Genomic DNA, 22,969 nt, shown 5'->3' on the forward strand with positions numbered 1-22,969 from the left:
CTTTTCCTGCCCTTCCTACGTAAATTGTTATACTTGAGAATCCAGGAACTGCAATAATCATGACCCAAACAGTGATACATGTCCAGAACTCCCTTAAAAAAAGGTCCACAATTAGGGCCAAAAGGTACACGAAGAAGATAGTGACCTAGAAGGAAGTTAATAGAGAAGGATTTTCTCTTGTTATAGGTTATAAATCTGAGAGAGGAATTTTTCTTTCCCTGCCTCCCTATAAGAGAAACATAGTTCGAATAGGGAAGGGGGAAGGGAGTTAATTAGCCTTACAAAAGAACTAGGTAGCCAGGCTGCATTCCTCGCTGATGGCCCATCAGAGACTGGGGGGGGAGCGGAGTTTTGTGAGGGGGTGGTTGGCTCTGCTCGGAGGGGAAGGGGGCAGACTGCGGAGTTCCCTCTCAGGGATGGAGACGGGGATCTCCATGCAGGCATTTGGAGAGAAAGCCTGGAAGTCTTTCTTTCTGGCTTTCCGTCCTGGTGAGGTCAGACCACCGGACTCGGTCAGCTCGCACACTGCCTTGTGACTCCAGCCGGGACCTACTGGGCTTTCATCGGAGAGGTCTGTGCTTGCTGGGAGAGAAGGGAAGAGCCTTGGAACACTGTGATCTGGGAACAACAAGAACTGCAGGCCCTACACCTTCAGCAATCCAACAGCGCCCCCTGCAGGCCACGATTACGACTGTGCTAAAGGACAGAGAAGTATTCATTCAGACTTTTTTTTTTTCCTAGGACTATTGTCTAGGTTTTTTTGTGTTCTGTTACTGTTTTTGCCAACATACATATATCTTTTAATAATGGGTTGTTATTTCTTCTGGTTTTTTTCCACACTTCCTCGATTAAAGCCCCTTGATTTTGAATTTACAATTGCTGAGAGAGAGGAGTTTGGTCTATCTCATAACTAATTCTCTTTAGCAAACATTCCAGTCTCCTCAGACCGAGACACCTCTCTAAAGAGGATTCTTCACTTTTTTGTTCTTTCTGCCACAAAAATGAACTGACAGCATTAGAACTATGCAGTTTTTGGTTCTCTCCTGTGAAACACAAGGGAACAAAGATTGTCTTTTCTGCCACTGCTTCTAGCTGTTGAACTTGCCTAAATGGGAAACAAGTTTCTCGAACAGTTAATGTGGAACACCGTGGAAGGAGGAAGGGAAATGAGAAGAAGGGTGGGTGAGACTGAGAGAAGAAAATAAAAGTACATAAGGCTAGTCATTGACTACTTTCATTTATTTTTTTAGAAATTAACTGTGCAAGTTGTTTTCTATTACTATCTTCCTTTGTACTTCCTCAAACTCTATACTAGACTGCAGCATTTCAGTTTACTGGGTACATAAAAGGAACAGATACCCATGAATGTGAGAAGTATGATGTTCTTTCTATTATCTTTTACAGTCTTTTGTTGTTGGTCTTGGGGTTTGGCTTTTATTTTTTTTAATAGGAATCTGAATAGACTGATCTCTTCGTATGTGTTTCCTAGCAGTTCAGTTAATGGCTCCTCAGGTAAAATCAATAAAACATAATTACAAATGTGTACCTGCATGAACTGAGAGTACTTTTCACTCTTTCTGAAGGAGAAGTTTAGCATTTTGCTGCATACAAATAAGATCTAGTAGAAACTATACTTATGTTTTCCAGAAGTATATTTCACTGGAATAACAGCTCTTGTTCCAAATTACATGTTCCAGAGGGGTGCTCCCCAATAACTCGAAAACCGCATTTTCCCTTCAGTATTTTTGAAAGTACTATCTGCAACAATGAGTCATCAACTACTGCAGCACAACATACTGCTCTTTTCAAGCACCTCCAGCCCTCTAAAAGAGATGTAGATCTTTTAATGATATATATAATTCCCTGCAATGGCTCATTGCAAAAAAAAAAAAAATCATCTATCTTGTTTAATGAAACTACATGTGAAAATGACAGTCAAATCTGACACTTTCATGTGAATCTTAAAAACGTTAATGCTAATTTTAAAAATCTTGTCTTCATTTTCACTTACTTGGTTCAGTAGAATATAATCAACTTCATACCTGAAAGAGTATGCCATTATAACTTTTTGTAGTAGCTTTCATGGAGTATTTTGAGGGTTAAAATATTGGGTCTAAAGTATTAGCCTTTTTAAAATGCTTTTTGCTTGTTTTCTCTCAGCTTGCCAAAGTTGCAGCAACGTACAATTTAATGTAACTAAATTCACTCATCTGAGATTTGGTATAAACTGCAACTCCAAATAAACACGTCTTACTAGCACAGCTGGAAATATTTCACTTTATAAAACTCATATTCCTCGTTTTAATAAACTTCGACAATTCAGTTTAAGAAACCAACATTTTACAAATAAAACGAATCAGATAAAAATATTTTTGTCTCGTTTGAGGTTACTTTTTTGTTGCCTACTCTTCTCTGAACATAGATATGTACCTACAAAAGTTATCCTGACTTTTTTGTTCCTGATTTTTTACGTGATTGATATTGTAGGGAAGGCATTGTTTTCCTAGCTTGTTAAAAAACAGTAAGTGGCAAAAACTGCAATTCTCTCACCTGCTTAGGTGTCACCCCAGGCATGCGAATGTCCAATGCAAAATCTGACCGACCAAGTGAAATCACTGGCTGCTCACTTCCAAGGCATTCACTGGAAAGAGATCTGGTTGTATCTTTATATCTTGGAAAGAAGGAAAAAAGATTTTTTTAAATATCAATTTTTGTTATGTTTTTCTAAAAAGAAGGGTCTACAGAACTAGTAAAGAAGTTTGACAATGCTCAGTAGTTCCAGGAGTGATCTGAAAATTTCACTCCTTCATGAGCTGAGGAAAATATCATAGTTATCCAGCACTTACTGAAGTAGTTCCTTTGAGCAATCAGACAGACTAGTTTGGGAACATTAGCTGAAAATGTAACCTATCGTCTCATCCCAATAATTGTCTGAGTTACATGGATGTGCAGACAGAGAATCAATTCACTGTAAAAGGTCAGGTACTGTTAATAATTCAGAACAGTTTTGGAGTTTTTCTAAGCCTATGTGTCTGATTTATAATTGTATACAGATTAAATCTAAATTATATGCAAAGGGGAAACTTTTAATTGAAACACTATGACATTTATAGCAACTTCTATGCTACTTTGAGTAGCAAAGTAAAACTTCAACTTCACCTGAATATCAAAGTCTGTACTGAATGCAATACAGAAACAAATCATACAAAAAATGTAGATCACTGTAAAGAACTTAATGGTAAGACATCAGAAACATGATGTAACACTGTCATAAGTTTTGAATATGTATTTTCATGTATAAATAAATACAGAAGCAACATGATAAATACAGTATCCAATATAACTCACTAACAGTAAAACCTTTTTTCAGGAGCTGAGAGGCTACTTCTCTTGGCCACACTACATTAAAGTTTACCTATGTGATTTTGCATTCAAACCACCCCTAAATTTCCCAGGATTGCTCAGTTTTAACTTAGTTGATATCTTCTTGCTAAAACATCATTTTATACCGCAAGCTAACTCAGCCATCTGAAATATATTTACTCTCTGTGTAGTCTCAAATACCCCTGTTAGTGTTATCTAAAAAAGTTCTGCTTTATTGTGTTATCATCCTAAATTCACCTTTAATGAGTAACCTATGGATAAAACATGAGTTTCTGTCTTCAATGTGACAAGAGTGCCATTTCAAAATTGCAGAGAGAAAATTCCTAGCAACGAGCAAAACCAAACAAATACCATACACATTTTAATCTAGGACATGCTTTTTCACACTTTTGTAATACCTTGACTGCATGCATTCAACACATAACATTTTCCTGCATAACTCACCTCTTGAAGACCGAAAGCGAGCTTCTGAAACCCAAGCAGATGTTTTGAAACAGAAGAAGCAGTATTAGCAGGTTGTTAATGAGGCCAGCCATGTCCACCCTGCTGTTTCTGGACTGATTAAGTGAGCAGAAAAAGGGCAGCGTGGTTCTATCGGCTGTGATCCTGACAATTAGGCGGCAGCAGCAGCAGTATCATTTCACCACTTCATTATTGTGTGCTCTGCGGGCATCCTCCAGCTGCTGACAGACCATCTGTCTTGGAAGGTGATGCGCTGTAAATCAGGAAGGTGGATGATGCTATGTTGTCTCTATTATTAGCTGTAAAAAGCTGTTGAAGAATCTTCCCTTGCAGACAGATGACACTGTACTTCTGTCCACTTAGGGAACTGAAAAGGAGTGGCACTACTGGTGCTTTCTGCCCACGTTGTGCAGTTAAATCTGCATGTTCCTTATCAATCCACAGCGCCGGAGACGTTAAGTGGCATCACAGAAACCAGCATCAGTCATCCTTCAGAACCTGTAAAAATAGAAGCAGATAACACATTGCAGCACTAGTTCTTCAGCAAATCCCTGTTGAGGCATTTTAATACACTGTGAGTTCTTTCATAAGCTTTAGCCCAATCCAAGTAAAGACTGCACTGGTTCTATTGATTCCTCCTGTCCCTCCCCTTTGCTCCATACAGGGTCAGAAACTGATACATTCAATATTGATAAACAAAAAGTACTCTCAAACATATTTCAGATGATAGGAAGAAATATAAAAACCTCCTCAGCACACAAAACGCAAAGCATGGAATATTTCACACATAAAAACACCAGCACAGTGTGGTCTACCAGCAGCAAAAAAAGGGCCAAACACTGACATAGCAAGAATCAAGGTTTGCAAATTTTATCAACTATAACCAAATGTTTCTGCACATATTGCAGGTTTGGCGAATACTTTACTCTTAATTCAACATGTAATAAACCATTATGTCATTAAGGTATCTGTTTCTTATGCACTTTAATTAGTTCTAATATCCATTTCAGAAAACTTATACCTACAAATTATTTTTCAAAATACTGTAACAAAAACTACTGAGATCAGACTACTTACATTAGTTAAGCAGTTTTCTATCCTTTCACATACTGAGGTCATATCAGCATAAACCACTACTCTCCTTCCTGCTTTAACTTCAACTGTTCCTCCCCATTCTAGTCAGCACAATATTTAATTTCAAATTTTTAAGGTTTTTTTCATAATTATGTTAGAAAATCACACTCTGTCTTACTGAAGACTTATAGTAGTTTTTTGTGGGGTTTTTTTTTGAGAATTCCAATTTAGGCAGAAGGAAAATGTCAAGTCATAATAAAAAATCTTTAACATGTATTATGTATTAATTCTTCTAAGATAAATACTAATAAGAAAAAAAACCTCCCAAGCCCGAACATCTCCCAGCCCCAGGAACACATAGTCAAAATACTGTTATAAGGTTGAAATAAAAAAGCAGGATTCTGACATGAAACCAATTAGAATCCATGTATTTTAGGAAAAATTCCTTCCATTTCAGGGCACATGGACCAAAAAGGCTCCTTATAAATCAAAAGTGCTTAAGCATACAATAAGAAGCCATGCTGGCTAAACAGCGACAGAACTATTTGCAGGACTTAAAAATCTGATCACATTAATCGTCATTAAACTTGCAAATTTTATTCACTGAAGGATGGTACAAAAGATTCAGTCACAAACAACTAAAAATAGATTTCATATTAGTTTTCAGCTTGCCAAAAATATGCCAAAGCTGTCCAAAACCACTTATGCAAACAGATGATACAATCTTAATTCCTTTTTTAATGTAAATTTTCATGTCTCCACTTTTTTGATCTAAACAATTTTCACTAGTGAACTATGCAAAGCTGCAAGACATAGCATTGCACAGGACTGTGTTTATGATGAAAACCAAAATCATTTAAAAACAAACAAACAAACAAGCAAAAAGACAAGTGTGACATGCTTCACAAAAGTCAAGACAACTATAAAAACAGAAAGCTTCATTACTTTTACTCTTTAAGGTGTATCTACAAAACAGTAGCTGTTCAGTGTCTTTGTAAACCATCTGACCAGAAGTTCTAATATCTTTTTTTATTTGTACTATGCAACAAATTGTGTCTTTTTTTTCTAGACCATACTGCAAATGCACTTGACAAGCAAGAACTCTGAAGAACAGACGCAGGAAAAATACAGTGAGTTTTAACATATACAGAATTACAATATTCTGATTTTGGTTTTAATATGAATATATATTTTCAAATGACTAGAGCAAAAAATAAATGCTTAATTTTTGCCGGCTTTACTAAGTCTGAGATTGGTTACATCAAGTCTGCTACAAACATCTAGCTGGTATACAATTTAATAAAGGAAATTTATTTTATATAAAGGAAATAAAGGAAAGGAACTGAGAAACTAGATCACTAATAATTCCCCTTCAACTGAAATACGAAGTTTTCTTTATAACAGCTTTCAATTCTCACTAGAGAACATACTTTAATGTTAGAGGAATATGTGACAATTCACGGCTTTTAGAATGCCAACCATAAGAGTGAGGGGAAGAGTAATACTCTGAAACAGTCTAAAAAAGCAAAGAATTTAAATCTCCAGTGAGACAAATACACATATGCCTAACATCTGACAAATACACATATGCCTAACATCTCTACGTTCTACTTAAAACCAGTCCAATTTCATCACCAAATGCTTTTTAAGTTTTATCAGGTGGATGAATATGAAATGGATGAAAGTTTAATGCACCTGGTACTTCGGATGAGACAGTTGCACAAGCAAATTTTACATTTAGAAGAAAAGAAGAGGGGGAAAAAAAGGCAGCACTATCTTGAAGCAATTTCAATGTAATTTTAGGTACCATGCAACACAGAAGGATATGAGATAACAAGGGGAAAAAGTGAGGATGAGAGATTCAATAATAAGATTACACAATTACTTAGGTTCATTATGTGGACATCTAGATACCACTGTTATGTTTTCAATTTGGGTAAGAGATCCCAAGGGAACAGAAGTAGTGAAGTAAAATGACATAATTGATGACAAAGACTAGAATGAAAGCAGAGAAAGGGAAATGGAAATTAGATTGGGCAACGTAAGCATGGTATTTTATTCCACATGCCCCTCCCAGACATAGCAAAAAACAACTACATAAAACAAGAGAGTAAAGAAAAACAAAAGCAACTACCACGAAGACTGTAGGGGGAGGGGAGAGAAGGAGACGAGGGGAGAGTGGCCAAGAAGCTGAAATTCAAAATAGAATAAAAAATAAACAATATAACAATTTAATGACACACAAATTAGAAGTATGTCTTTTAAAAGAATAGCAATTAAATTATTAATTTCTAAAAATCAACTACAGAAAAAGAAAGGTCTGTATTAACCACAAGTTCATAAAGCACATTACAGTAATCTCCTTCTTGAGTTTAGCCACTAGAACATTTTATGTACAGTATCAAGTGAACAAGCCAGAAGCAGAAACCGCACCTTTAATCATCACTACCTTCGAAGAAAAAACAAATTAGAAGATGATTGAAATTTACAGAGATTAACATGCAACTCTTATCACAGATGATAATTTCTCATAGTTTAACCCCTTTTCTTGCTTCTTATGCATTGAAATCATGAAAATGAGCAAAGATTACTTGAGCTCTGTCTTCAGCCAAAGCAGAAGCATTTTGTTTTAGGCAAAACATCATGCTTAGGCAACAATTGGGTATACAAACAATATCGAGTTCAACAAATGAATTCAGCTAGGCCTCCAACTTGAAGTACTTTGCTTCTAATAACACAGGATAATCAATATGTAGTGGGATCAGCTTATGGATTCATTAATGTACTAAATGCAGCCACTTAAGACACTTTGGTCAAAGACGCAGAGAAAAACGTGTTTGGCAAGAAGCTGTCAAATTAGACAACATCAATAAATCCTCAGTATCAATAAAAAGCATCTCACAAAACAGGTACCTAGTGGTTGGGAGAGCAGTTGCCAGAAACAGAGGTATATAACGCAGATGACCAGACTGGGACAAGTGACTGATACACCAGATGGTCACGCTGCTACCCAGAGGGATCTGACAGGCTGGAAAAAGGGGCTGACAGGAATCTCATGAAGCACAACAAGGGGAAGTGCAAAGTCCCGCACCTGGGAAGGTACAACCCCAGGCACCAGCACAGTCTGGGGGCTGCCCAGCTGGGAAGCAGACTGGCAGAACAGGCCTTGGGGGTCCTCATGGAAACCAAAGTGAGTATGAGGTAGCAGTGTGCCCTTGCTGCAGAGAAGGCTGTATTGGATTTACATGGCAAGGTTTTTGTAATGGGGGGTGGCTTCTGTGAGAAGCTGCCAGAAGATGCCAGAAACTGTCCAAGAGAGGCAGTGCCAGCCGGCTCCAGGACAGACCCACCACCAGCCAAGGTCGAGCCCATCAGTAGTAGTGGTGGCACCCCTGGGACAACAGACTTAAAGAAGGTGGAAAAGTTACTGCACAAGAGCAATTGCAGCGAGAGAGACGAGTGAGAATATGCGAGAGAAGCAGTTCTTCAGACATCAGGGTCATTGATGGAGAAGGGAGAGGAGGTGCTCCAAGTTCTGGAGCAGAGATTCCCCTGCAGCTCCTGGTGAAGACCATGGAGAGGCAGCTGTGCCCCTGCAGCCCATGGAGGTCCATGGTGGAGCAGAGATCCACCTGCAGCCCATGGAGGGTGAGCAGTTGGATGCCCAAAGGAGGCTGTGAACCCATGGGAATGCTGTGCTGGTGCAGGCTTCTGGCAGGACCCGCGGTCCCATGGAGAAAGGGAGTCCCCTCATGACTGGAGCAGCCTGTTCCTGAAGGACTGCAGCCCATGAGAAGGATCCACATCAGAGGTTTGTGGAGGACTCCCACAGGAAGGACTCCACACTGGAGTAACGGAAGGAGTTCTCCCCCTGAGGAAGAAGGAGTAGCAGAGACAATGTGAAATTAATTGACTGCAGTCTCCATCCCTGTGCTGCTGGGAGGGAGAAGGCAGAGAATTCAGGATTAAAGTTAAGCCTGAGAAGAACCGAGGGGTAGGGCAAAGGCGGTTTTAAGATTTGTTTTTATCATTATCCTGCTATGGTTTGACTGGTAATAAATCAAACTAATTTCCCCAACTTGAGTCTATTTTGCCTGTCATAGTAACTCATGAGTGATCTCTCCCCATCCTTATCTTGACCCCTGAGCCTCTCATTATACTTTCTCTCCGCTGTCCAGCTCAGAAAGGGACTGACAGCGAAGCTTGGGTGGGCGCCTGGTGTTCAGCCAAGGCCCACCCGCCAGAAAGACCAGTGGTATCTTCGGCTGCATTAGCCAGAGCATTGCCAGCAGGTCAGTGAAGGTGATCCTTACCCTCTACTCGGTGCTGATGAGGCTTTGTACAGTTCTGCATTCCCCAATACAAGAGAGACATGGACATATTAGAGAGGTTCCAAGAAAGTGCCATGAAGATGATGAAGACACTGGAGCATCTCTCCTATAAGGACAGGCTGAGAGAGCTGGGACTGTTCACCCCAGAGAAGAGAAGACTCAGGGGGATCTCATAAAGGTATAGAAACACCTGAAGGGCCGGTGCAAAGAAGATGAAGCCAGGTCCAAACTTGTTCAATATCTTTGTCAGTGATCTGGACCACGGAATCAAGTGCCCACTCAGCCAGTTTGCAGATGACACTGAGTTGGGTGGGAGTGTTGATCTGCTGGAGGGCAGGAAGACTCTGCAGAGGGATCTAAACAGGCTGGATTGATGGGCCGAGGTCCACTGGATGAGGTTTAACAAGCCAAGTGCCTGGTCCTGCCCTTGGGTCACAACAATCCCAGGCAGTGGTACAGTCTGGGGGAAGTGTCTGGAAAGCTGCCCAGTAGAAAAGGACCTCCAGTTGCCCACTGTAGTTGTTGGTTGCCTTGTATTTTCCTCTGCATTTGTTAAGTAAGATGATGGCCTCACCCCTGCCCACCTCAGCAGTATATTAATTTTCCATCAGATTAACCGGTCAATGTGCCAGCAGGTAACAGCTGGTCACCTCTCACAAAAGAAAAGGTGTAAGCATACAGCTGGGGCTGTAAAGGATCCCCTTGTTTTGGCAGCAATCCACACTAGATTTGGTATAATATTAAAAATAATTACTTTTAATATTATATTTTAAAATTATATTTTAAAATTATATTTTAATATTTTAAATACTTTAAAAATGAAAGTGATAAGTTTTAAAATATACTTTGACTCTTGGTTTAATTTATAAATTTATATTTTGCAAATTCCTGTCTTCTGCTACCAAAACATTTTTCAGATATGAATACTCAAAGAAGGAAAATAAAAAAGAGAAATATGATTGGTCTTAATGTTTTTATGAACCTTCTCCAAAATTTGTTCTGCTGAGCATAAGTACAGTGCATATTTTAAAAAGAAATATTTCATGATAAGAAACCTCTTGCCCACTCTGTCAGAGGAAGCACAGTATTTATACATTCAACAGAGAACTGTGACTTGAATTTTCCTGTATTATAGAAGTGAAACTCGATTCATCCTAACAGGATTTATTCTTTGAATGCTTTCCAACATTCAACAATTAGACATTGTGTATTTTTTCCTGCTTAACTAAAAGTATAAAATGGCAATTAATACTAAGTTCAACTTAAAAGAATGTTTCATAAGGGCAACAGAATCCATGAAAAAAAGTTGAATGCCTGTATAGCTGAACTTATTTTGAGAGATTTTGATGACTTGAAAAGCATTTTTTATGGGTTTCCTACTGGGAAAGTACGTTCTACTTACTATCTTAAGACAGACTATCTGTACCAAGAAAAATCAGTAAAACAAAGGCCTTCAAATGCTCTGTAAGTTCAGTAGATACGGTGAGTTTTACCTACTAAACAGCACTTTTTTGTTGTTTTGGGTTTTTGTTTGGTTGGTTAGGGTTTTTGGTTGGTTGGTTGGTTTGGTTTTTTGTTTGGGGGTTTTTGGTTTTGGGGTTTTTTTTGTTTGGTTGGTTGGTTTTTTAATGAACTAAAGTTTTATACAGAGAAAATAGAAGGAAGAATGAGTAATAGAAGATGAAGAACTGTCATTTACACTCAGCATCTCCCTTCTGGAGATCAACATAGTCACAATCCAACCTGCACATTCTAACTGCTATAAAGAGAAATCATAAACTCTATCGTCCCAAGCCATAAGCAGAACCTGTTCACTAAACAATAAAGGAAACTTCAATTGCACTTAGTAGGCAACTCATGCAGCACTAGCAGTCATGGAAATCACAAAAAAAGAAAGTAAGGGAACAGGTTAATGTTTATGCAAAATAAAAACAGGGACATTATTTCCAGGGAGATTGAGAAAAGGAGTTTATTGTCCTCTCCTAACTTATAGAATATATAGAAATTAAAACCACTCTTAGATTTTTTTTTGTGAGAATCATAAAATGCATGAGAAAACACAGAAGAACCAAGGCAAGCCAAAAAACCCTCACAACTCAAAGTGTCAGGATTGCTGTCACCCCAGGCTCTAAGCTCTACAGACAGCTGCCATACTCAGTATTTCCAAGATGACTGAAAGGGGCAAACTTAAAAGTTTAAGCAGACTTGAGTTTGTCAGATCAGCTTTTGGAATTGTTCATTTTCTAACAATGAGTGAAAACAGAAGAAAACGTGTAGGGAAAAAAAAAGATGCAAAAAATATTTAACTACTACTTTACAATGCAATTAAACTTACTAAGCAGCCCTTGCTTATACAGTTCAAGACAAGATTTTTCCTCATTTTCTCCATCGCTGTACTGTTACCTATTAGGTATAAACTTGTTTAAGAATGAGGAATTGTACTTTTTTTATTGAACAGAAATACGTAAGCAAACCACCAAAAACTTCCTTTCCTGCTCATATCAATACAAATGTTCTTGCATTAGTAAAATATCAGGAGACCTCAAGCAGAAATTTACTTTTACAACCTGAAACAAATGCATAAAAGTGCTTGAAACACTCCCTATTAAAACAGTATCATACAAAACCTCCTCTTCTTCTTTTGGGAGTCACAGACATTTTTTCAGAAGTCTGAAGACACAACAGCATGTATTCATTTTTTAATAGCATTTGGAAAGCATTTTATTCACAATAAATGACCTTCTAATCCTTCTGCTTTGACCAGGTATCAAAACAGGCAAAATTTTCTTGTCAGGGAAGATAACACTTTTTACAGAAAGACAACATCTTAGCAAACTGCTAATTTCATAGAATGAAAAAAATTAACGAGCTGGATGGTACTAATTACTTGCTTAAAAGGCAAAAAGCAAAAGAAGCCCCTGCTTTCATTTAACGTCCAGATCACTATCATTAGCACAATGTAATAAGAATAAAAGTCCACTGAAGTGCCCTTTGTTTTCCCTCTGTTATGCAAAAAAATAAAATATTAAAGGAAAAATGTTTGACAGAATTACGATTAGCCTCCAAGGATACAGCAGATGAGAGATCATTTCAAATACTTACGTTCAATTACACATTACATATGAACTATGAATTAAATTCATTGCATGTTCCTTCACTAAAATCATCAAATCAGGGCAAGGTAAGCTGCAGGGGGGAGGGGCTTCTGTGAGAAGACACCAGAAGCTGCTTCCATGTCAGTCAGAGCCAGTTCCACCCAGCCCCAAGATGGACCTGCTGCTGCCCAAAACTGAGCCTGTCAGCCAACACTGGTGGTGCCTCTGCTATAACATATTTAAGAAAAGGTAAAAAACACTGCACAGCAGCTGAGAGAGGGGTGAGAATAACTGAGAGAAACAACTCTGCAGACATGAGGGTCAAAGAGGAAGGAGGTGCATTAAGTGCTTCAGGTGCTAGAGATGAGGTTCCCCTGCAGCCCATGGTGCACACCATGATGAGGCAGCTGTGCCCCTACAGCCCATAGACAACCATGGTGGAGCAGAAATGCACCTGCAGACCACGGAGTGCACCATGCTGGAGCAGGTGGACGTACCTCGAAGAAAGTTGTAGTTCCAGAAAAGGGGAGAAGCTCACGGAGGGCTGTCTCCCATAGGAGAGACCCCACAGTGGAGCAGGAAGAAAGCATTATGAACTGTACAGATCAGGGGGATGAGACAGAAGAGTTGAGAGTGAAGTTGAGCCTGGGGGAAGTTGGTTGTAGATGTGTTATTTCTCATTATCCTACTCTGTTTAATTGGCAAGAAATCATATAATAGAATATCCTGAGCTGGAAAGGGATCCACAAGGATCACCAAAGTTCAACTCCTGGCCCTGTACAGGACTGCCCCAAGAATCACACCATGTGCCTAAGAGAGTTGTCCAAATGCTTCTTGAACTCTGTCAGCCTTGGTGCTGTGACCACTTCCCTGGAGAGCCTGTTCCAGTGCCCAAATGCCCTCTGGTGAAGAACCTTTTCCTAATATCTAACCTAAACCTCCTCCTGACACAGCTTCAGGCCATTCCCTCAGGTTCTGTCACTGGTCACCATTGCTTACTAATAGCTTTATATCCTTCTTATATTGTGTGGTACCTAAAACTACACACAGGGCTCAAGGAGAGGCCATCCCAGTGCAGAGCAAAGCGGTACAATCTGCTCCCTTGCCCGGTTGGCAATGCTTTGCCTGGTGCCCCTCAGGACATGGTTGGCCTTCCTGGCTGCCACTGCTGATTCACATCTAACTTGCCACTGATCAGGACCCCCAGGTCCCTTTCCACAGCACTGCTTTCCAGCACTTCATCCCCAGTCTGTACACCCAGGTTTTCCCCTATCTCAGGTAGCAGAATCCAGAACTTTCCCTTGCCCAGCCCTCTCACTTGTTCAGGTCTCTCTGTATGGAGACTCCCTGTCTTCAAGGGAGTCAACAGTTCCTCTCAATTCAGTATCATCAGCAAACTTACTTAGTGTACCTTCAAGTCTTCTATACAAGTCATTAATGAAGATTTTGAAAAGCACTGGCTGTAAAATGGAGCCCTGAGGAACCCTAACTAATGACGAGTGGCCAGCCTGATGTCACCCCACTCACTATAACACTTTGTGCCCAAACTGTGAGCCACCTGCTCACCTATCACATGATGGATATATTTATCCAGTGATCAAGGGGCTTGGTGGACATGGTGTCTAGCCAAGGTCAAAGCACCACATATGGCTATTAGTCTGTTTTAAACTGATTCATTCTAACCAAAATCCATCAGGGTGCGACAAGCTGAGCAGCTGAAATCAGAGAGCACAGACAACAGGTGATGGAGCACAGCTATTGCTCAGAGTACCTGTGACTACAGCCATATTACACCACTGCAGAACCCTGCAGGTTGCTCACTGTCATCAAATAGGGCATTCCTTTCTCTCCTCTCTTCCTCTTTCTGCCCACTGCAGAGACAGTCTGGCTTTTCTGTCAGATTACTGAGTTGGAGCGGTTCCTAAAGGTAGTAGATGAACATGAGCACTGGAAAAAGGAAAGAAACACCATTGTGTAGCTAGGAGCCAGGACAGCAACAAGGATGGGAAACACTTCTAATGTTAGAAAACTACCAGCTCTCCTTGGCCGTGCAACTGTAATGCACCTTTATGCCTGTTGTTCTACAAATGGTGTTTGCTTGTTCTGTACACCATCCTTATGAGTACACTGCAGTGATTATGTCCACAGTTCCTATTTGCTCAACAGGACACTGGAATGACCTGCCAATGTAAATATTATCCAAGGCAACCCCCCACATGCACCCTCTGGAAAAACCCACCTAAATAAACCTTACTAAGTAATGAAAGGTATGGCTACTAGAAAGAAAAATGAAGAACTTTTTTTCCTCCCCTTGAATTGCATGCTTCTTAAAAGCCATTCCAGGTAAAAAAATCTGGAATATCTTCCCATATATCCTGCCTAAGCGATGTACTTAAACTGATATTTACAACATTGTATCTCCATAAAAATCACAAGCAACTTCAATTAATGAAAATAATTCAACAGAAGTTTGTTAGAGTTCATTATAAAAGTGATGCCCTGGTCTTTCTTTTTTCAAAATGGCTCAGATAACAACTCGAAAACCAACTCAATTAATGTAATTTAGTGTTCATTAGCAATTGAGCAGCATAAGATCCATACTAAAAGCAGATAAACGACTTCTCAATTATTATAGTCCTTTTTATGACAAACTTTTATCTAGTTAAATACATTTTCAAAACTAGTATCCATGAAAGTAAAAGAAAGAATTCTGTAAACATCAAAATAACACTAGAAATGCAGCAACTCGAGACACAAATTTTCAGTATCACAAAATGTAATAATGCTAACACTCAGGTAACTGAACACAACCAAACAGATTAGTATTTCAGCAGAACAGGTCTTAATGCTATGTGGAATTTTCAGAAAGTAAATAGGTAAGTACAACACAATTACCTGCGATTACACTGGCACTAGGTTTTTCTCTGAAGTGTCTGTATGCAGATGGAATAGAGCAATAGTATATACTAGGACACAGAAGGATAACCAAGAAGCAGCCCAAGTTTCTTTGCTAGAAGGCTCCATTACACATGGGAAAATAAGAGTAGCTCACAGGAGAAAACTGAAGAAAAACTAAGAACACTGGGAAGTGAAGAGTAAAGGAAAGAAAAACAGAAACCAAAACCAATGCAAGAAAGAAATGCTGAGAACATACTCTATGACTTAGCAGAAAATGTGCAACTCCACGGCAAAGTCAGTAGAAAAGACTCCACACCAAAGCAGGTGAACATGCTCTAAAGGAAGGTCCAGCCTGTGGAGATCCCAGACCAGAGCTGGCTCCTGGCAGGAGCTGTGTCCTGTGGAGAGGTAGCCATTGTTACTCAGGGCCTCAGCCAAAGGAGGAGTTGTTTGGTAGAGGTTCCAAAGGAGATAAAGCTGAGGAGGAGATAAACTTCTGAGCCACTAATGGGCCAAGGACTCTTCTACTTTTATCTGTTCTCTGAAAACCCACACAGGAGCAGAGTGACCCAGCGAGCATCCCTGCTCATGAGCTCAGAACACCAATAATGCAATTAACATATGAATAGCGAGTGGCTTTTCCAAGACTCATTTGTCAAGGAACAAAGAAAATTATGGGCACAAGGAGTCAGTCTAATGAATACTTTTCCCATTGTAAGCAACCTGATTATGAGTAAACCACTTAATCCATAAATACGACAGCCTAAGTGAGCCGCCTTTGAGCTCTCTCTGCTAGGCAGTGTGGCTCCATAGGGGTTATCTCCCCTGGAGCTGGGCCACCTCTCAAGGTAAAAAGAGAGACGTTTTTACCAAAGGTAGGCCTTTGTTAAGCGACTGATACTGCACATAGCCTTGTAGCATGATAGCTTTGATCTGTGTCTTGGTAACTTTGAATCATTGTTCCAATGATTGTGCCATACAATAATAAGAGTGAACTGTGCCATCCAACTTATGTAAAACATAAGATGTTTTACAACATCTTATTAATATCACTTTTGCTAAAACCTTTGACAGGGGTTCATAAAGTGAAATCAACCATTCACAACACTCATAGAGGAGCAGGTTTTCAGGAAGGACCTGTGGCCCTGCAGGAGACTCACACTAGAGCATTTTGATCTGGAAGAACTGTACCCTGTGGAGAGGACTCACATTCTAGTTCTTGAAGGACTATATCCCACAGTAGAGACCCCAAATGGGAGAAGGGCAAGGGGAGGAGGAGTTCAACGTTAAACCCTACGGGCTGGTCCAAAGGGTAAAGACTGCTAATGGAAACACCTTTGAATTGTTGTAACCCATGAATTTAGTTGTATGTTATAGGAAGTGCTATGGCACAGAAATTCCCTGAATCAGTGGCAGACAAGCTTCACACGAGGCAGTGCAAGTGCAGCTGTGACCTGACCTGAGCTGGCTTTGGTGCCCAGTAACTCTACAGGACATAAAACCTCTCCTGTTCAGAGTGACCACCACAACAAATAGAGCCCAAAGTCATGGACTGAAAGAACTTGGGACATTTATGGCTATTTTACAGGGGTAAAATAAATTGGTCCATAGATTAGGGATCTGTGAGTATATTAAAACACAGGAAGTGGTGTGTGTGTGGATAATGAGGATATAATGGATAACATAAGACCTGAGCATGATATATACAGTATGGAATTGGGGGGGGGGGGGGGAGGGGAAGTGTGTGTACTGATTTTGGCTGGAATAGAGTTAATTTTCTTCAATGTAGCTTATATGCTTTAAAAGAGCTATGCTTTGGATTTGTGACCAAAACAGTATTGAAAACACATGGATGTTTCAGCTATTGCTCAGCAGTGGTTACACAGAGCCAAGGCATTCCCGGCTTCTCACACCACCCCACCAGCGAGGCGGCTGGGAGGGGACACAGGACAGCTGACTCTTGCTGTTCAAAGGGATATTCCATATCACATAAGGGAGGACTGGGGGACACCTGGAGTGATGGCATTTGTCTTCCCAAGAAAATATCACCTGTGAGCCCTGCTTTCTGCAGGTGACTGAACACCTGCCAATGGGAAGGCAGAAATTAATTCCTTATTTTGCTTTGCTTGTGCATGCAGGTTTTGCTGTCCCTATTAAACTGTCTTTATCTCAGCCTATGAGTTTTCTAATTTTCTTATGACTGTCTTCCCTGACCAACTGTGGGATGGTGATACAGAGTCTGTGTGGTGCTGAGGTGACCATCAGCACGTAAAACCATAGTTTTGTTATATCTGTTATCACTCTAACACAAAATAACCCAAAAGAGAAATAAGCATGTGTTTGAAAAAAAATAAATCAGCATTAGTATCTAAACTACTCTGGATATGTTCTCTGCCATACCTCAAGTCCCAGGCTCCTGATAAAATTTCCTTGTAGAAATGTCATATTCCTGGTTCCTAGAATATGAAGGGGAATTCTCAAGCTTGTTCATTTCCAGAGCAGAATGAATCAAGTGCTCTTCTCCAGAAAATGCTATTCAGCTATACATCAGTAGGACTAGGAAGATGCTTAATGAAAAATAACAGGATCCCCCCCCCAACATGTGAATTTTAGACTCTATCCCCAAATAAATGGTATTACTGCCAATGATATAATATATACTTCTTATAGGGGGGAAGGGTATGCAACTGGATCTATGCAAGGTTAGGTAAGACAGCTTACTCCTTCTGGATACTGGAATTAAGAAAAAAAAGTTTTAAATTGTATTTATATAGAATTACTTGTTTTCAAAATGTAATTCATTCAAATGATGTTTAACCTCTTTTTCCACAAACTGCAGGGGCAGGAAAAACTTTAAATCTAAGACTTTCCAGTAACTCTGCTCTCTGTTTTGTCTCATGTAACAGCAATGTTTAACTTATGAGGAAGGATATCTTTACTTCACATTTCTTTTACTTCCCTTAATTGTTCAGTCAAAAGTGTGTCTGAGACACGTGGAAGGTGTATGTAAAATCTGCAGTACTTTCTTCCACTGCATAGGAAAACTATTACAGCAATAAAACTATTTAAACAATTAGTTATTACATACCTGTGAGATCAATGGCACGTTCAATTTTAAAAGCTTACTGGTATACCGGTAACATTAGGTTTTATGCATTCTGAAAATCTTGGCTGCCATTAAAAAAAAAAAATAGTTGGAAGTTTTGTCGACAGCCATGGGTCACACCCATTTTCTCTCTCCCATAGCCTATTCAGGAATTTCAAAGATTACAAGTTACCTTAGCTAAAGCAAATATATTATTGTAAGCATCACTCATAGCACACAGTTTAAAAGGAGACCTATCCTTGAATGAAATGAACACAAATCAGATACTTTTAAACACAAAAGAAGGAAAGAGAGGCTAGTAGTGAAGTAAACCTTTCAGGCTACAAGAGGAGGTCCTTCTAAGTGTTGACATTAAATATATACTTCGTCTTTTAAAGATCTGACACTGATTAGACAGAAAAACTGTGGAAGTTTTCTGTAAGAAAATACTTCAAACTTTAAAACTGTACTAGTGTCCTTATTGAAAAAAATAAAGAAAAGATTTTTATAACAAATGTGTTGATACACATGCATTCATTCATTTAAATTACAAACCATAAAAAATTATCATGACTATCTAATTTCCAACACTAATGGATAAATATTAAGAAACAAGACCTTGCTGTGTGAAAGACAACTGCACACAGACAACTGTACAGACTTGACAGTACAGAATTGCAGTAAGCAGGGAGAACAAAAAAAAAGATTTGCAAGGTCATCTGTTCTCATCTTTCGCACACGCATACACTTCACTCACACCTTTTACAAAAGAATCCCCTACGTCTTATTTGGGATATATATATACATATTTGGTTTATTTGCAATTTTTTTGAAGTTTATGTCTGGTAAGAGTCTTTTGAGTTTTAAGCAGAATCTCGCACAGAATGTATGAGAACCATAACACAAGAGGCAGTGGCAATATCTTTGCTCAATACAGGTTGATTACTGTTCTCCACAAAAGTCTAACAGATGTGGGTATAAAATTAGTCACCACAGTGCTCTTTCTATATCACTTTACAAAGTTCTCAAGCTTTACATTTTCTGACTCCTGCATGACACCTGTGATTTGAGGATGAGGAAGAATATTAGTTGTCTTTTGCCTGTTTCAACAAATTAGATGAAAAGCATTTCTGGAATAGAGAGTCTGGACAGAATCTAAGAAGTCTGGTTTAAGCCCTTCTGAGCCTGAGTATCAGAAAGCCAAAAAATTTAAGCTCTTCATTTTACTACATGTTGCTTTGCTGCAGACATTTGGCAAGAGACACTGGAACATGGGAGGACCTAATCTGGATATTTTAGATTTCAAAGTATGTTTTCCAATGTATTTTAAGAGCAGTATTTTTCTTCAAAAGTTCTTAGAATTCACATGAAATATGAATGCTCACTAAAAATTAAAATATATTTAACAAATCTCCCTTAGGAAACAGAAAAAACTTGACTACTTTTCTTAATCTGAGTATCTGTGAATCCCACTGACCTCTAGACTCTTGAATTCCACTACAAGAACAGAAATGGATTATAATTAAAGAGGTGCAATGAAATATCTGCAATTTTGTTGTGGTTTAATCCCAGCTGGCAAAGGACTTGGTTCTTCGACTCAGTATTATCTTATTGCAACCGGTCATGCCTATCTCATATTGGCCTTTTCAGCCATCAATGTGCTTGCAACAAATGTGGGTAGAGCCCTTCCCAAATCTTCGTTCACAAAGCCTAGCCATGATGATGATCTTATTGCTTATGCCCACTCTTACAGACTCTATATTGGTGCTGCAAGTGATTTCCCCCACCTCCCCAAACTCAATACAACAGTAGTAAATATGTAGGTAGATATTTCAATGCAAAGTTTATTTTAAACTGGAAAAAATTAAAAATAAAAAAAAATTTACCTGCTAAGTATTTTATGTATTTGCCTTTTTCTTCAGAAGGCAATCTCTCTCCTGTCCTATTCCCTCTGTCCAATTATTATTTTGATTTCCTGAAGAGGTAGCAACTAAAAGGCTATTTTCACTGGTGACTTGTCAGGTCCAACCTGACTTTCATTAAGCACTATGTGTGTGCCAGCATGCCAGTACATGTCTTTGAGAAGCATTTAAGTAATATCTCCTATCAAAGAACAAAGTGAGCCAGAAAGGACTTGGAAACACAGAATTTATTGGGAATCAAACTACCACTTGAGGAGGGGATGGGACAGTTTGACAGCAACGGCAACAAACTGAACATCACAGGAAGATACCTTTCAAAGACAATTTTAACTACAGGTCAAATAAAAAACCCTACCACTTTTCCCCTAATATCATTCTTTTTGGAGATTTCATTTTATGGAACAGAATTTGAAATAACCTAAACAATACAGCTTACAGGCTACAGTGAATTTTTGGGATGCGCCTTCATTTGTCTTTTCCACCTTTCTCCAGAACAGCCACTCTTGTAAATGGACACATTTGACTGCCCTTTGTCAGTAAGCAAATACAGAATACAAGTAGCAAGACAGAAACCTATATTTCCAGGATCTTTTAGCAATTTTTCTGCTAGCTTACTTAACAATAGTCAATTATTTATTTAGCAATAACAACTTAATACAAACAGATAAACCACAAAGTGACCTCTCACAGAAAAAGGGGTTTCTCAAAGACTGGCCTTTGCTGGAACAGAACACAAAGGTGCTAGTGATCTTGTCTAAACTCTGCTTTTGCCAGGAAAGGGTGGATCAGATGATCCTTAAGGTCCCCTTCCAACCTGGTATTCTATGATTCTCTCAAGAACAGCATTAATTAAAAAGAAAATCCTTGAGCCTCAGATTTTTAAAATCTTTTACTGCACTGAGTGTCAGTCAGGATATTTTGCTATTCCAACAAATTCTGTAAGTAGTAACAAAAAGCTTGTTACAACTTGGCCAGCAAGTGAATTCCTAGCCAAAATATAACACAGGGAAAGAAGCAGGCACTTCTAGGCTTAAGTCCTACAGAAGAAGCAAGGAGATCCACCAGGCTTGTCAAGAGATGTCAAGAACAAACCTTATCAAGACTGAAGGCTTTTAAGAAATGCACAACCTATGAAAGTGTATCAAAGCAGCAGCAGCTCACAGACTCATCCCTGTGACATACAAAAAACCTACACTGCATGACATAAATATTTCTTATTTGTAGATAAGATGCTGTTTTGAAGGAAGTTTTTCAGAACTGTGTAAAATTAACAGTCAGCTATTCAAACTAAACAGCATGCAGAAGGAGATCCAAGCTGTCTGCAAAATATCAGCAGGCCAAGTTTCAGAAAGGCTCACAATCCATTCATGCCAGATTCTCCACTGATCAGTATGATGATCATCCTGAATATGCTTAAAAATACAGCCTACAGAGACTAATCAGCAGAGACAGGATTAGTTCACATGAATGCAAGTCTAATCCCGTGAACTCAGTTGGAATATTTGTGAGAAGACTCATTCATGAGCATATGCATTGGAAACCTGGTCATGATCCAATCTACATAATCACCAAGTCATAAGCACACAGGTATGTTTGCAGGAATGTTGGAATGAGTTTTATCTGTAGTATAATATACAGTACTTTCACTTGTTTTTATTTTAACAACCAAGTTCCCATAAAGAAAAACTGTTCTGGCACTAGTCCAATTACACGCTAAGGAAACTACTTCACTGTCAAAAATTTGTACAAAATTGTTGTTTTTAATTAATAGTAAATAAATTAATATATTTTCATATTTCTCATTAATGCAGTGGCATGAAACACCTACGAACTAGAAAAAAGAGTCTGTCCTCCCAGAATCAGATTCGTGAAGAAACTCATTTACATATTTGTATTTTGTCTGGTTCAACTGTAGAATTTCACATTAGTGAACTTTATAAACCTGTAATAAAAATTAAATTTTAGAGTAGTATTTATAAACCTGTACTAAAAATTAAGTCCTACACTAGTAAAGGGAAACACTTTTTAACTAACACACTAGTGCTTATTAATAGCATACCACTGACCTTTATGGTAACGTAAATACAGTTGATTGAAAGATCTCTTATGTATTGCAGTTTTTCCAAATACAACACATGCTCACCTACTTGCACACAATAACTTTTCAGAAGTTGAAAAGGTGAAAAGGGTAAAAGCTACCAGGAGGTGAGGGGTGTGGGTCGAGGAGATAAAAAAAAAAGGCATTCAGAAATACCAGTAGAAATACCAGCAGAAAATATTTTGAATAGGATTTTTGAATACAATATTTTTTAGCTGGTACAATTTCATACATGTCTACTAGCCTGTAAATGATAAATACATTATTTTGTTTTCCTACATTTTCTACTTTCTGGGACAAGAACATGCAATTTTGTAAGAAAAGAAAAAATGAAAATCAATATAGAATTTTCCAAAATGCTCAATTTCAAGTGCTAAGCAAAACATTATACAGATTTTTTGCATAAGTTACTTCTCTTTCAAACACACATTTTTGCTCACAAGTAAATTATTCCAGCTCAGTCCCAAAAACCGAAGCTGAAACAATTTCAGAGATGCAGTAGTTTGAAAGCAGTTGAATGTAATCATAAAAAAAGGCATCTCAGACCACAGTAAAAAAAAAAAAAAAAGATTTTAGGTCAGCATTAAAAATCATTCACATACACATTTCATTGTCACCTT

The 22,969-nt window shown here is 38.7% G+C and overlaps 1 protein-coding gene across 13 annotated transcripts in view; it reads right to left on the reverse strand.

Moving 5' to 3' along the window:
- Positions 1-22,969, reverse strand: part of PAM (peptidylglycine alpha-amidating monooxygenase) — a 121,384-nt gene that overhangs the window by 68,351 nt on the left and 30,064 nt on the right. For all 13 annotated transcript variants that reach the window (XM_027656832.1, XM_027656831.1, XM_027656830.1 and 10 more), the window contains exons 2-3: positions 3,829-4,344; positions 2,551-2,671 (exon numbers count right to left, since the gene is read on the reverse strand). In XM_027656832.1, coding sequence (XP_027512633.1) covers positions 2,551-2,671; positions 3,829-3,920 — 213 coding nt within the window. In that variant the 5' untranslated portion in view covers positions 3,921-4,344. The remainder of the gene's footprint in view (positions 1-2,550; positions 2,672-3,828; positions 4,345-22,969) is intronic.

The sequence above is a fragment of the Corapipo altera genome, unplaced genomic scaffold, assembly GCF_003945725.1.
Source record: "Corapipo altera isolate COAL_440 unplaced genomic scaffold, ASM394572v1 61281, whole genome shotgun sequence".
NCBI lineage: Eukaryota > Metazoa > Chordata > Aves > Passeriformes > Pipridae > Corapipo > Corapipo altera.